The sequence below is a fragment of the Pristiophorus japonicus genome, chromosome 4 (genome assembly GCF_044704955.1).
Source record: "Pristiophorus japonicus isolate sPriJap1 chromosome 4, sPriJap1.hap1, whole genome shotgun sequence".
Taxonomy (NCBI): Eukaryota; Metazoa; Chordata; class Chondrichthyes; family Pristiophoridae; genus Pristiophorus; species Pristiophorus japonicus.
This window is the reverse complement of record NC_091980.1, coordinates 182,187,927-182,204,634: the sequence shown is the minus strand read 5'-3', so window position 1 is coordinate 182,204,634 and position 16,708 is coordinate 182,187,927. Positions and strand designations below refer to the sequence as shown.

Below are 16,708 nucleotides of genomic sequence, written 5' to 3'. Positions count from 1 at the left end.
GCAATAGCTGATGTCTGGAAAGAGATTTTTTTTAATGTCCAAAACCACTTCAGGTGGGGCAATGCAGTTTTGATATAATGGCAGAAAAGTTTACTCAATTTCCACCTCCCCTACTCACGTCAAAAAACCTGTGGAAGAGCGACAACAGTTTAGACAGGGTGTTTATCTGGAAAGATAAGACGGTTTGGTACACAGATCCAGAAAAGTTGGCCCAACAGGATCACACGCAGACCATTGAAAAAAAAACGCACAAATATGAATACTTTGTGTTCAGCCGCTGTGGTGGGATCTGTGCGAGACTCGCAAGTGTGATAAGCAGCTTTGAACTGTACGTTCACCTCGCCGACAGTGCTGTCCATTTCAAGACTGCCGAGTCTCTCAACCTTTAGTAGACCAGAATGTGGGTTTCAACAGAACAGATTTCTTCTCCCCCTTCCCTGCTTTGCTGCTTTAGTCATCTTTCTGGGGAAAACAATAGACTTGCAGAGGGGAAAAGAATCAAATGTTACTGGAGATTGTAGAAATACAGGCATGGCTTAAATATGTTTTCATCTGGGACTATTTATAGCTTATTGGGAAGTGCATAAATCTGAATTGATCATGCTTTTAGCATTTGCTAACGTGCTTGCCTTGAAACTTGTTTAAATAGGTTACAACACAGGAGAATACAGACATAATGTTTTTGTACTAACGGATGCAATTTGAACTTGGCCTCGACTCGCAGTAACATGATTCTAAGATACGTCAAAGTCAACGAGGATGGGAATACATAAAAAGACCTCAGATACACACAGTAGATGATGAGATTTGGGAGTAAGATGAATGGAACCCCACTGAATAGCACTGAGCTGCTGTTTTGTTGTTGAGGGAATGGATTTATGGATTTTGGATCTCGGTTTGAAGTTCAGCAATTCCCTAGGATGATGTTAAGTGGCACTCAGTTCAAGCCAGTCTTTATGTAAAAGTGCATTCCCAGTGCAAATTTCCTTTGTAAATTCTTGCGTTGCAACACATGCTGCTACGACCAGAAATTGTGCTCTAGCTCGTACGCTGTAGTCTTGCTTGGCTTCATTCCTGCTCTGCAGAGCGGAAGCGTCGCATCCCGACTCTGACCTTCCGCATCTGTGTCTAACAATGTCCGTTCATAGTTGGCAAGTCCTTGCCTGAAGGGTAGAAAGAGAGGGAGCCCTGGCCTTTCCTCCACAGTGCCACTGCTGCTAAGGCAGGAGTCCAGATTGGATGGTGTCTCAGTGCTGGAACTATTGACGGGGGAGGTACTGCGCGTTTTGCTGGGCGAGACAAACCACCATGGGTCTAACCGCTGGCGGTTTACAGACGGACGTGGCCTTGGTACAAATTCCAGCGTCTTGGGTCTTTCCAACGTGAAGTCTTGCTTTGTGTTCCTTCGTCTCGGAGTGGGTGGAAAGACCAGGTTGGGGTCTGGCAAGCGAGGAACTTCGGTTGGATCCCTGTTAGGGCTTGGCGTTTTACCTTTACCTTAAAAAAAAATAAGACATGTTAATCCCTTCCAACTGAGCACTTGTTTTTAGTCTTTCCTCCCTTCCATTCTAACAACCACTAATCATATAGATATAGCATGGAATGAAAAAGGGTCATTAAATGGGATTCTCCAACAGGGATTAAATGGATGGAGCCCATATAGTTAGTTTTACATGGACTACGGAGAGATGGGCTATTCCTTGTTCCATGCTTCTTTATGCTTGTATCTGGTGAAGAAAGGTAGTCATGGTCATGGAGTATAGATGTAACATAACCCTAGTGATTATATGCCGGCTTAAAACTAGCACATAAAGTGTGTTTCCAAATGGTGAGTTTTATACATAATAAACACTATTACAGCTTTCATTTGACAGTTTACACTGAAAATTTTGAACAATACTCTAGGTTCATTCCAGAAAAACGGTCTCTGTTATATGTAGATGCTGGTTAGGAGGGCAAATGAGTGCAGAAGGATCAGGAGAGACACTTGAATGACCACACAACACACTGAAAAACTGGCCATATCATACCATTCTCTGCAATGAAATAGAATGGAATAGTTGGACATAATTCCCACCCACAATGCCAACATCAACAACCTCCCAATATGAGCTGTGCCATCTGTGAGGAAAATATGTTGCTTGGATACCAGACACTATCCCACAGGCAGGCAAGGGGAAAGAAATCAAATGGACCAAGTGTGGCAAGGTGCCACGGGTTCCCCTTCGGTTGCATCGATTGCAAAGGCCAAAAGCATACAAGGGGCGGGTCCTCTGCTTGAGTTCTCAGATTAGCTGTGAAAAGACATCAGAAATCTAAACCTCAATAACCAATGCCTCCGCATCGTGAGACATAAAAGTTAATGGAAATAATCGACTTTCCGGGATGGTTCGTATCTGAAAATTTTCAGATAGGGAATAGAAAGGAGTAAACAAGACAGAGATGGACCAGCTCTATTGTGGCTTTGCTCTTCATCTACGTCATTAAATTTACTGCATTTTACAAGTTACCGCCTCCCTGTCTCTGCAAACACATAGTGTTGGTGAACTTTATTCAGATCAAGGTGCAGAACGTTGCTGGAGAGTTGCCATAGTTAAAGCTGGCACCCACTTAATGGCAAGAATCGGCAATCAACTGACTTTCCCGCCCCCCTCCCCTCCATGAACTAGATTCCGATTTCAGCTGGGTCTACATAACAAACAGGAGCAGGAGTAGGCCATTTAGCCCCTCGATCCTGCTCCGCCATTTAGTACGACCATGGCTGATCTGATCTTGGGCTCAGCTCCACTTCCCTGCCCGCTCCCCATAACCCTTCACTCCATTATCGTTCAAAAATCTGTCTATCCCACCTTAAACATATTCAATGACCCAGCCTTCACAGCTCTCTGGGGCAGAGAATTCCACAGATTTACAACCCTCAGAAGAAATTCCTCCTCATCTTTCAATTCTAAATGGATGACCCCTTATTCTTAAACTATGCCCCCTAGTTCTAGATTCCCCCAAGAGTGGAAACATCCTCTCTGCATCTACCTTGTTGAGACCCCTCAGTATCTTATATGTTTCAATAAGAGCACCTCTCATTCTTCTAAACTCCAATGAGTATAGGACCAACCTTTCTTCATAAGTCAACCCCTTCATCTCAGGAATCAACCTAGTGAACCTTCTCTAAACTGCCTCCAATGCAAATATATCTTTCCTTAAATAAGGAGACCAAAACTATATGCAGTACTCTAGGTGTGGTCTCACCAATACCCTGTACAGTTGTAGCAGAACTTCTCTGCTTTTATACTCCATCCCCCTTGCAATAAAGGCCAGCATTCCAATTTGCCTTCCTGATCACTTGCTGTACCTGCATACTAACTTTGTCTTTCATGCACAAGGACCCCCAGGTACCTCTGTACTGCAACATTTTGTAATCTCTCTCCATTTAAATAATAATTTGCTATTCCATCTTTCAACCTCCTGAAGTGAATGAAATAAATGAGATATGTTAGGATGTGGGCAGAAAGTGGATGGGAGAGGTATAGTCCCCTCAGATGCTCCTGATTATTCAACAGAAATGGGCAACCAATAGATACAGGCATTTATTTCTGATTGAGAGTGGATTTCATGGGTTTGCTGTCTCTCAAAGTTATCATTTCACACATGTGGACTAAATTCTCTAATACAAAAGATAACTGGATGATTAATAATAAACCTAGTGCTCTCGTTCATTAAATACAGCGTGGTGGGGCGACGGTTCACTAGGTTGATTCCTGAGATGAAGGAGTTGACTTATGAAGAAAGGTTGAGCAGGTTGGGCCTATACTCATTGGAGTTTAGAAGAACGAGAGATGATCTTATTAAAAACATACACCACCATCTCGCCATGCACTGTGCTGGGCCACAGTGGGTATTTACGTGGTATATTTATATTTTAAAAACATTTGAAATTCTACAGTGATATTTTTGAAACACTAACTGTTCATGTCACTTTTCGCAAGTACATACAGCTAAGGATGGATTGAATTATTCACAAATGGTTATGTTGGGAGGAAACTACAGTTCACAAGGGCAACAGAGCCATCTAGCAGGTAAGGGCCATGGAGATAGTCCTTTTGTGGGGAAGGTGCAAGAGCTAATCAATCTTCTTGTTGCTTGGGGACTGATATGACTACGAAGGCATAATGGTGGGCTTCATCTCTCCATCTACCATCTAAGGGTTGGACCTGCCTTAAGCCTGGACCATGGAGAATTAGTAGTAATTTGTGTTTGCAAGTACGAGAAACAGCAAACGCAGGAAATCTATTGATTAGTTCACAAGATTAGGAGTAAGAATTATGAATTAAAGAAGTATGAATAAAAATAAATAAATCCTGTTATAGGATCTGCATGAGCTGAGCTGTCCATTTTTGGGACTCCTCATGGTCAACCTGTACTTCTAATTCCAAGACATTAATGTAACACAACAACGAGCACCTACCTGTTACAACAGAACCTAAGGTACCATTGGATGCCGTGCAATTTGGAGTCTGAGGAACTTGTTTAATGGCACCATCAGATGGAGTCCGTCTGTGACCCCAGTGCATTGTCGTGGTGGTTGTTGTTACGTGAGTTGGGGTCAACGATTGTTTAGGGTCACGTTTGAAGCGCTCAATGGTTATGTCTACTAATGGATGATTAGTAATAAATCTGGAGCTCTCGTTCATTATATCCGGCGTCGTGGGCATTTCATACACCACCATCTCGTCACTGTCTGAGCGTAACAAAGACCGAGTGGAGTTGCATTCAGAAATGGAAGACAAGGAGAGCAGCGTCAACGAGGAAGACGGGTCAAAGGAGGGAATGTCCAGTTCCTCGTTCTTGAAGAGCTTTCGAGAAGGAGGGCTGGTGCTCCTCCGCAATCGGCTGGTGCGCTGAAAAATGCCCTCCTTCTTTTTCTTCTCTTCCTTTGGTTCAGTTTCTTCTTGTAAAATCTGACATTTTCCTAATTCGAGCAAATCGAACCCCAAAGCCACTGCTGCTAGGACAGCCCCACATCCCAGAAAGACAAGGTCACATTTTTTCCCGTGTGAGCTACGCTTTAGGCTATTGGTGGGGGTATGCTGAGGGGTGCTGGTGGCTGAGTTCACCGGAGTAGGGTCCTCATTATTGTCGCTAACAGCACCCTCCCCCTCATCATTTCTGTGTAAAGGTAAATCGAGGTAGGATTGGTTAGGTAAAGCAGACTGTTGCAGTTGAGTATCAGAATCCTTAACAGCATCGCCATCTTCATGCTCTGCAAGAGGAGGAGAAAAATCTATGAATCTGGCTTGTTTCTGTACGACGCTTGCTCATATTTCACATCTAGTATTAATATTGTCATCACTGAATTCTTCTGTAAAATCGCAGCTGTTGTCACCATTTTGGGAATGGTTGATATACCATAGTTTTTCATAGGAGTCGGTCCATTCAGCCCCTCGAGCCTGTTCCGGCATTCAATTGGATCATGGCTGATCTGTACCTCAACTCCATTTATCCGCCTTACTTCAATATCCCCCGATACCCTTACCCAACACAATTCTATCAATCTCAGTGTTGAAATTTTCCACCGATTCAGCATCCACGACCTTTTAGAGGGAGAAAATTCCAGATTTCCACCACAATGTGTGCAAAAATGCGCTTCTCAATTTCATACCTAAATGTCCTATCTCTAATTTTAAGATTATACCCACTTGTTCTGAATGCCCCCACCAGAGGAAATCATTTCACTATACCTACCCTATCAAATATCTTAATCATTTTAAATACTCCAATAGATTATCCCTCAACCTTCTAAACTCAACGGAATAACAAGCCAAGTTTATGCAACCTGTCTTCATAATTTAACCCTTTTAGCCCCAGTATCATTCTGGTGAATCTGCACTGCATCTCCTCCAAGGCCAATATATCCTTCCTGAGGTTTGGTGCCAAAATTGAAAACAGTACTTCAGATGGGGTCTGATCAAGGCTCTGTACAATTGAAGCACAAATTCTTCCTCTTTGTATTCCAGTCCCCTTGAGATAAAGGCTAGCATTCCATTAGCCTTTGATTACCTTTTGTACTTTTATTATACTGCTTTCAACTTCATTTTGACTTTCCATCTTCCGAAGTGATTTACATACAGAAAAAGGAGTTGGCTCTTGGGTCGGGTTATGGTACCCATGTGCCTGCTAATTCAACCAGTTCTCAGTAAAACCATGTAGAGTGCATGCTTATCCACACCGCTTGTGTGTGGAATGTACAATAAGGATTGTGGCAATGTAATATTATCACGATTGTCTGATCACATTTTTATTTGGAAAAGTGGAAACATCAAGGTGTCGAGGGAATTGGTAAAAAAAATTGTTCACTCTGGGGTAGCGCTCCAATAGCAGGCCACATGTTAAAAAGTTAGGAGTAGGAAGTGACGATGGTACAACTTTTTTTTAAATTAACTCCAATTGTGCAATAAGCTACTGGGCAGGCCATTGAAGCAGATTGTACAAGTAGAATCAAGAGGGATATGGTGAGAAAATAGGTATTTAAAATGATTAAGATATTTGATAGACTAGGTATAGTGAAATTATTTCCTCTGGTGGGGACATTCAGAACAAGGGGGTATAATCTTAAAATTAGAGATAGGACATTTAGGTATGAAATTAAGAAGCACTTTTTTGCACAAAGTGTAATGGAAATCTGGAATTCTCTCCCTCTAAAAGGTTGCGGATGCTGAATCGGTGGAAAATTTCAACAGAAATTGATAGAATTTTGTTGAGGTCAAAATGGAGAGAGTTGTTTAGTCTTGTTGTCTTTTCCCACTCTAACGCTCTTTTGAGATTGGACCACAAAACTGTATCTAACTGGTATGTGCAGAATTCATAGTCAGCTTCAGTCTGTGTACGAAATCAATAACTCTCTCTAAAGAAACGCATCACACATTGCAGAAAAGTTCCGTACAGCTGAATATTGATCTTTTTAAAAAAATGTGGTTTTAATGGAAATAATTTGCCAAAAAATAGCTTTATTAAAAAGAGATGTCATGGACAGAGCACTGCCTTGGATTTTTTTTTTTAAATACACAAATCTCCGAGTACATGGATATACAGGAGAAATATCAAAACCTTCTCAAATATCCTTCAATGTCTCAGCTGATAACTTCACAGCCATGCAGAGCAGCAAGGTTCACGGCTCAAACCCTAGTATATATTGGTTAGTCAATCTCAGTTGGGACCTTAGTAGCGATGCTACAATTAGACTCAATGCTCATGCATTAAGGACAGGGTGGTGTGGATAATCATTCAGGTTTTCCCCTCCCAACTGCTATCCAACAACCTCTGCTGGTAAGTCAGCATTTGTGGATAACATTGACCTGGATTTTGCAGTAAGACCAACGGTGAGGCTATCAGCGCTCACCATTATGCAGCAAATCGGACAACAACTTCTGGCACCTGCACATATGCAGTTAAACGTGGAAATCAGGAAGTTGCTGTCTGAGTTTCCCTGCTCCTCCACAAGCTTCGCTACACTAGTAACCTCGCCAAGAGACTCAGCATTCACATGCAAGTTAATACCCACTAACACCAAAGAAAAGATTAGGGTTGGTCCATCCAAAATGTAAGTGAATTTTTAATGGTGTGGTAAGTTTTAATTACCGCCAAACAACCTCGCTGGCACTAAAAATTTACTTTTACAAGTGCGGAGTCTCATTTCCATAGAATTTAATCTGTGTTGGAGATTTATTTTTTTAAATCTTTTTTCTTTTCTTTTTTCTTTGTCTCATCTCTCTCAATCCCACCTTTTCCCTTCCATTTCACTTTCTGTGCATGAATTAACTATTCTAACTTACACTTCCTGGTTTAGATCCTGCATGTCTCAGTGAGGATTCTTCAATCTGATTGGTTAAGGAGACATACCATTGCTCGTCCTGTTCACATAGGTCCCAGATACCTTGTAGAGGGCAGCGCGCTGTTTCAGCTTTTTAATGACTCCAAATCGCAGTGTAAAAGCCTGCAGAAAATCTGCAGGCAAGTGTAAGTACAATGCACGGAGAGTGCCGTTCGTTCGCTGCTGACTGCAAAATCGGGGCGAAAGAGTCAGGTTAAATAGTCTTCTGACACTCATTGACTAGGCCCACATTTGAAGGCGACCCATTTGAGTCAGGTACTTTCATGCCGCTGACCACCATGGAACTGCTACCCAAGCAAAATTCAGCACCTTCAGCAAAGAAGGGGCGAAAACTGGAAGGGGGTAAACAATTAATTTAAACATCTCTCACGGTAAGTACCTCTTAAAAGAAAAGTAAAGTTCAATACTTTGGGCAACATTTATAAAATGTTGCACATTGCCCATACCTATTTCAATGAGGCTGGTAAACCCTGGGACAGTAGGAGCAGTTCGATGGTTTTTCCCCAGATTGGGAGCACTCGATGACCACTGCTTGTTTCCATCTACCAGATGTTTAAGGCTTGGGGAGGGAAATAAAGGAAAATAACTCAGTAATAGTCTACATGAGAACATGTTTAAATACATTTAAGACAAATATTTTTTTCCATGGTACATTTCCCCTGTCCCCTCACCTCCTGGAGCCACACATTAACTTTGACTGAGCCGTTTCCAGTCTTCTGTCAATATTGTTGAGTTAGCCAAGGGAGGCACAACACGGCAACAAATCTCCTTGTGATTTTCCCTCTTCTTGTGGCTCTACTTGACATTTCATCCAGTGGCACAGCCGAGATGTGAACCTCAGGTGGGGGGGGGGAGGGGGCGAGGATCCCAGGCCTCAGCCCTGGTCCTCCATTATTCTGTGGCACTGCCATGTGATGCTCCAGTTTATCTGAACCTTATTGGACGCACTAGATCCAGCACATCATGGCAATCAACTACAAATTATCTTTATATAAATTACCAGTAAGAGACATTGCTGTTGTTAATCCTCTTAGTTGGCATCATTAATCAGCTGACTGGAGCCCAGTGCAATCTGAACAACCTCTCGTATTGAAACTGCACACGATATAAACTACTTCCAACATCAGAGGGTGACCTCAAAGGCTGTTACTTGTATTGCAAGTGGGAAAAAATAGGCACGGAACGGGTTTGTTTTTTCACATTTCACAAATCCTCAGTTGAGTACCAATCATGTCGTCACCCAGCCTACTTGGTTGCAAATATTACAAGCAACTGGAAACCAACCAACCAACATACAGTGTCGACTGTTGCAGTGTTGGTACTTTTGCTCCTCCTGTGAGGCAGCTGTCTGTCCTGAGCTTTGCATTCACCATCTTAAATGAAACAAAATGGGACTAAGACTCAAAGATTCACCAAGCATACACTTGTTCATCCAACTATTAGTTACCAACCTTCACATTTTCTGTTTTAATTAAACTTTGATGTGTCATGGTTGCGGCTTAGATCTGCTGCCAATCTGGATGTCAACGCTTGCTGGTTAACCTCACTGCTACAAGGCCACTACCAAAATGTTCCGCATAAAAAACAATGATCATCACACAAACAAATTACTCCGAGCACAAGCAAAAATTCAAATGATAGCAAAGTCAGTCTCCACATGACTCAAATACAATTTCTAAAGCATTACTCATGATAACTTCAAGTTGCCTCTGGTCAGCAGGAATCATCTTGGCCGGATAGCCTTTCATCTAATTCTCATGAATCCTTTGGGCAAGGCTCCCACATGGAATTCATTAATCCTTTGGATAACATTCCTTCACTGACTTCATTAATCCATGGAAAACATTCTGACACAGACTCCTTAATCCTTCAGACAACACTCTTACTTGTGTCCCTTTTCCTCGTTTGCCCAATTACTGCGTCTTCCCTCATACTCTGAATTCCAAAGTTAAGCAAGCCTATTGCACTAAGTATAACCCCAAACAAACTCTGGTAGATTCAGTGGAGTAAGGAGTGGCTAGACCTAGAAAAGGATACGTCATTACAACACTACCCATTACTTAACATTTAAAATTAAATAAACACATGCTATAATACCTCGGAACTGCAACTCATGGAAAGCTTTGTGCTGAAGGATTTATTAAAGTAATATATACTGGGATCATTCATGGAGTCCAATCTAATCATCAGTGTTTGTGTGTTTAGATCAACTTGCTTACAAGTCCCATCTTGCATTCACAAATATGTCAACTGCACAGCAGATAAAAAGTAGACATGTTTCAGTCTTGATTGCAATGATGTCCCCAGTTTTTTGTAGAACAGGTCATCAGACATAACAAGCCTATACTAGTCATCTCCGCAGCAACTCTAGAGGAATGATCATTTTCATTTCACTCAACATAGACATTTTCTAACTGGCGCAGCTCCTTTTAAATTATAGCCATTCATACAATAAGCATTACATTTATCTACAGCAAGGGAAAGATAATTTTTTCTGAACCAGGCCAGTGCCCATCCTACATAAACTACATCCTACAACTCTCTGTGGAGATGTTTTGTATAATTAGAATGGGGTTTCTATCAAAGTTTTTGCCAGGCTCATTTTCAAATCAATTTACATCATCTGCTTCTCTGTCCGGCAGCAACGTGGAATGGAATGAAATCCCCAAAGTAAAATCTCTTCTTAATTTGACGAATGTTACGGTAATTAATATGTCATTGGCCTTTTCCACTACACTCCAACTTCCAGTTTTATAAACACCCAATTAATTGACAGATTCTACAATTTCTAACTCCAATTAAATATTCCTAACAATCACAGGACAACCGCTGATCCCAATGCATCTCTCCCACTGGGAGAAAATCTAATTTCCTCTTAAAAATACTGAGCATGATTTCCGTCAAGTTCTTCTTTGGAATCTAGAGAACAAAACATTTCACCTTCAAGCAAAACAAGAAGTTGTTGAAACAGTTTAGTCCGCTTGGGCAGAAAAAACAGCGTTCCGTGTGGTCTGTTTTACTCAGTGAAAAGAAATGATAATTGATTAAAACATTATCTGCTCGAAAAGGAGAATTGGCTGGATTTATTTTGGGGAGGTGAGAAGGGAAGCTAGAGCTAGAGTGTACAATATCGGAATAAACAAGACAATGTATTCTGTGAGTTACGCCTACTCAATTCCCCCATCCATTAAAAACAAGAGCCAATTGCAGGCCACATTGAACCAGTCCCTTGATGGAGTCCCAGAGACTGCACAATGACTTTTTGGGGAATAGGGAATAGGGAAACCATTATTTGGTTTTGGTCTTTTTTTTTTTAAGTAGACCGCAAGTTTCTTAAATGTAAATTGGGCATCAGAAGTTTTAAATGTTATTCAGATTTTACACTTAATTCAATTTTGTAAAATGAAGACATGAATAATTAAGGTTTTCAATCAATTTACATAAACATAGAAAATACTGGATCTCAAGCTGTGACTCCTATCCCTATTTTACCCCAGTTTTGCACCCCATCAGAGTTTGAATTTTGTATTATAATAGAATTTACAGCGTAGAAGCAGGCCTTTTGGCCCAACAGGTCTATGTCAGTGTTTATGCTCCACACAAGCCACCTTCCACTCTACTCCATCTCATGCTATCAGCATATCCTACTATTCCCTTCTCCCTCATGTACCTATCCAGCTACCCTTTAAATGCATCCATGCTATTTGCGTCAACTACTCCACATTTTAACCACTCGCTGGGTAAATAAGTTTCTCTCGAATTTTTTACTGGATTTATTATTCATTTTCATATATTTATGGTCTCTAGTTTTGGATTCTATCAAGTGGAAATATTTTCGCTGTCGACCCCATCAGCCCCCTTCATAACTTTGAGGACCATTATCAGGTCACCCACAGGCTTCTCTTTTCTAGATGAAAGAGCCCCAGCCTGTTCAGTCTTTCATGGTAGTTATAGCCTCTCAGTTCTGGCATCATCCTTGTAAATCTTTTTTGCACCTTCTCTGGTGCTTCTACATCCGTGTAAATGTTGCAACCTTAATAGGGAAAGACATAACTGCAGTTGACACCATTTGTGCCAAGGCAATTTTATGAGACTGACTATTTGTACTGCCCTTTTTCTGTCCTTCTACGCAGCGTCTCCAATGATTCCGCCCCCGATGCCTCCCACCCGGAACCGGAAGTGGGGCCCCGCTTTCAGTCTGACCATGTTGTTCCTCAGAGCGTGCAGGCGGCGGGGGGAGAAGCGGCATGAATGGGGGGAGAGAGAGCTGAGCAGCAAGGCGTTGAGCCTCCGACCGAGCCTCCCGCTGAGTCGCGGCGAGGGGAGAGCGGCGGTGGACGGCTGGGGGAGAGAGAGAGAGTGAGCCTGGGGGGGGGGGGGGGGGGGGGGGCGAGAGGGGAAGAAAGAGAGAGAAGGAGCCTGAGGAGGTGGAGGGGGGCAGGGGCGAAGAGAGAGAGAGACACACGGGGTGGGGGGGAAAAGAGACACACGAGGTGGGGGGGGGGGTAAAGAGAGAGAGACACACAGGGTGGGGGGGGGGAAGAGAGAGAGACACACGGGGTTAGGGGGGGGAAAAGAGAAAGATACACACGGGGTGGGGGGGGAAGAGAGGGACACGGGGTGGGGGGGGAAGAGAGGGACACGGGGTGGGGGTGGGGGTAAGAGAGCGACACGGGGTGGGGGTGGGGGGGAAGAGAGCGACACGGGGTGGGGGTAGGGGTAAGAGAGTGACACGGGGTGGGGGGGGGGGAAGAGAGGGACACGGGGTGGGGGGGGGGGAAGAGAGGGACACTGAGTGGGGGGGGGGGGAAGAGAGGGACACGGGGTGGGGGGGGGGAAAGAGAAGGACACGGGGTGGGGGGGGGGGAGGGTAAAAGACACACGGGTGGGGGGGTGGTGGAGAAGAAATTGGAGGGGAACGAAGTTCTTACAACCCCCTTTACACCCGATTTCTCAGAAAGCTCGGTGCGTGTGTTACAAGAGACATCCATTGGAGTGGATTAAACCAGAAGTAACGACAATGTTGTTAGTCACTTCATACCTAATAAACCTGTTAACAATCTGCACACAATGCCCCATCTATGGCGGGGGGGGGGGGGGCGGGTAAGGCCATGCGCTTTGGTAAAGGACTTCGGCTGGGGGAGGCAGCACTTGCATTGGGGGAGGGATGCACTTGCACTGGGGTAAGGGTCTTCAGCTGGGGGAGGATGCACATGCGCTGGTGCTGGAACTTGGTGGCTTTTGGGGAGATCTATCCTCTGTGGCTTCTGAAGTCAAAATGGATCGAATACAAATTGGAAAGTCATCCTCCAAGGAGACCAAGCACATGACTGAACACACGCACGCACAGCCCTACTCACACACACACACATTATATATTATATATATATTTATACACACACACACACACACACACACACATACATACACATATCATCATTAATCATAGGCAGTCCCTCGGAATCGAGGAAGACTTGCTTCCACTCCCAAAGTGAGTTCTTGATGGCTGAACAGTCTGATATGAGAGCCACAGACCCTGTCACAGGTGGGACAGACATTTGTCGAGGGAAGGGGTCAGTGGGGCTAGTTTGCTGCGCGCTCCTTCCGCTGCCTGCTCTTCATGCCACTTCATGCTCTTTGCGTTGAGACTCGAAGAGACTTTCTCCACCTCGGGCGGTCTTCGGCCAGGGTCTCCCAGGTGTCAGTGGTGATGTCGCACTTTACCATGGAGGCTTTGAGGGTGTCCTTATAACGTTTCCGCTGTCCTCCTTTGGCTCGTTTACCATGAAGGAGCTCCCCATAAAGCATTTGCTTCGGGAGTCTCGTATCTGGCATGCAAACTATGTGGCCTGCCCAGCGAAGCTGATCGAGTGTGGTCAGTGCTTCAATACTGGGGATGTTAGCCTGGTCGAGGACACTGATGTTGGTGTGCCTGTCCTCCCAGGGGACTTGCAGGATCTTGCGGAGACATTGTTGGTGATATATCTCCAGCGACTTGAGGTGGCTTCTATACATCGTCCATGCCTCAGATCCATACAGGAGGGTGGGTATGTCTACAGCCCTGTAGACCATGAGCATGGTGGTAGATTTGAGGGCCTGGTTTTCAAACATTCTTTTCCTCAGACAGCCGAAGGCTGCACTGGCGCACTGGAGGCGATGTTGAATCTCCGCATCAATGTCCGCCTTTGTTGATAAGAGGCTCCCGAGATATGGGAAATGGTCCATGTTGTCCAGGGCCGTGCCATGGATCTTGATGATTGGAGGGCAGTGCTGAGCGGCGGTGACAGGCTGGTGGAGGATCTTTGTCTTATGGATGTTAAGCGTAAGGCCCATGCTTTCATATGCCTCAGTGAATACATTGACTATACCCTGGAGTTCAGCCTCTGAATGTGCACAGACGCAGGCGTCGTCCGCATACTGCAGCTCAACAACAGAGGTTGGGGTGATCTTGGATCTGGCCTGGAGGCAGCGCAGGTTAAACAGCTTCCCACTGGTTCTGTAGTTTAGTTCCACTCCAGCAGGGAGCTTGTTGATTGTGAGGTGGAGTATGGCGGCGAGGAAGATTGAGAAGAGGGTTGGAGCGATGACGCAGCCCTGTTTGACCCCGGTCCGGATGCGGATTGGGCCTGTAATGGATCCGTTGGTAAAGATTGCGCCCTGCATGTCATCATGAAGCAGGCAAAGGATGTTGACAAACTTTTGGGGGCATCCGAAACGGAGGAGGACGCTCCATAGACCTTCACTGTTGACAGTGTCAAAGGCCTTTGTAAGATCGAAAAAGGCCATGTATAAGGGCTGGCGCTGCTCCCTGCATTATCCCTGCAACTGTCACACTGCAAACAGAGAAAATAGGTGCAGGAGCAGGCCAACCGGCCCTTCGAGCCTGCACCACCATTCAATAAGATCATGGCTGATCATTCCTTCAGTACCCCTTTCCTGCTTTCTCTCCATACCCCTTGATCCCTTTAGCCGCAAGGGCCATATCTAACTCCCTCTTGAATATATCTAACGAACTGGCAACAACAACTCTCTGCGGTAGGGAATTCCATAGGTTAACAACTCTCTGAGTGAAGATCACCATGTCTGTTGTGCCCCGTAGGGGACGAAATCCACATTGTGATTCCGGGAGGAGCTCCTCGGCCACAGGAAGAAGACGATTGAAGAGAACTCAAGCGACAACTTTCCCAATGGCTGATAGCAGGGAGATTCCCCTGTAGTTGCCGCAGTCGGACTTGTCCCCTTTTTAAAAATGGTCATGATCGCTGCATCTCAGATCTCCCGGCATGCTCTCCTCCCTCCAGATGAGAGAGATGAGGTCATGTATCCACGCCAACAGCATCTCTCCGCCATACTTTAGCGCCTCAGCAGGGATTCCATCCGCACCCGTAGCCATGTTATTCTTGAGCTGTTTTATGGCTTTGCCTACTTCGTGCAAAGTTGGAATTTCACTGAGTTGGTGGCGGGTCGGGTGCTGCGGAATGGAGTCGAGAACACTCGAGTCAAAGGCAGAGTCTCGATTGAGGAGATCTTCAAAGTGCTCCTTCCATCAGGCCCCGACAGCCTCGGTGTCCTTGATGAGTGTTTCCCCGTTCTTGGCCAGGAGTGGGGTGAGGCCTTGGGAGTTTGGACCGTAGGTGGCCTTGACTGCAGCGAAGAATCCTCACATATGGTGGCTGTCGGCCAGTTGTTGTATTTCCTGTGCTTTCTCCATCCACCACCTGTTTTTTACGTTCCGGGTTTTTTGTTGGACCTGAGTCTTGAGCCATCTGTAATGTTGTTTTGCAGCTCTCGAGTTGGGTTGTTGCTTGAGGCTCAGAAATGATTTGTGCTTGTGATCTATTAGTTCTTCGATGTCCTGATCATTTTCATCAAACATCCTGATGTTTTCTGGTTGAGTGACCAAGTGTCTCTTCACAGACACTGGTTATTGAGGCCTGGAGGGCAGACCAAGCGTTATGGGCATTCAGCATCTCAGGGTCATCAAGGCATGCCAGATTGGCTGTGAGGCGCTGGCTGTATAGGGCTCTCTTAGCTCGGTCTCTAAATGCCCCGGCATTAACTTTTTGGCGGCACTGCTTCTGCTGCCCCCTCCGCTTTGGGGCTATGTTGATGGCGATGATGGATCGGATTAGGCGGTGGTCCATCCAGCAGTCGTCAGCTCCTGTCATGGCACGGGTGATGTGCGCATCCTTGCGGTCCCTGGCTTGGACGATGACATAGTCAAGCAGGTGCCAGTGCTTGGAGCCAGGGTGTTGCCACGATGCCTTGTATTTGTTCCTCTGGCGGGTGTTGCTGATGAGGAGTTCATGTTTTAGACATTTTGTCAGGAGTAGGGTACTGCTGGAGTTGGCTTTCCCTATGCCAATCATGCCTCCCCAGAAGGTTGTGCCTTTGCCAATCCTGGCATTAAAATCACCCAGGAGGATCAATTTGTCGCTCGGGGGGGGGGGGGGGGGGGGGGGCGCGGGATAAGGATGTCTCGAGATTGGAATAAAAACCCTCTTTAGCCTCATCCGTTGCATCGAGTGTAGGGGCGTACACACTGATGACTGTGACGCATTGGTTCCGGGATAGGGTAATACGAAGAGTCATGAAGCGCTCGTTAACCCCACAGGGGGAGTCTTTGAGGCGGTCGACCAGCTCATTTTTGACGGCAAAGCCGACTTCATGAAGGCAGCGTTCTGCCTCTGGTTTCCCTTTCCATAATGTGGTGTAACCTCCACCATGTTCCTTCAACTGGCCTTCCCCTGCTCGCTGGGTCTCACTTAGGGCGGTGATGTTAATGTCAAAGCGTCTGAGATCCCGGGCAACTATGGTGGTGCG

General features: G+C 45.1%; 1 protein-coding gene across 1 annotated transcript in view; it reads right to left on the bottom strand.

Moving 5' to 3' along the window:
- Window positions 1-984: 984 nt before the first annotated feature.
- map3k9 (mitogen-activated protein kinase kinase kinase 9) overlaps window positions 985-16,708 on the bottom strand; it is a 127,733-nt gene continuing 112,009 nt past the window's right edge. Inside the window, exons 4-6 of the mRNA XM_070877880.1 lie at window positions 8,332-8,444; window positions 4,463-5,257; window positions 985-1,497 (exon numbers count right to left, since the gene is read on the bottom strand). Of these exons, the coding sequence (XP_070733981.1) occupies window positions 1,019-1,497; window positions 4,463-5,257; window positions 8,332-8,444 (1,387 nt within the window). The 3' untranslated portion in view covers window positions 985-1,018. The remainder of the gene's footprint in view (window positions 1,498-4,462; window positions 5,258-8,331; window positions 8,445-16,708) is intronic.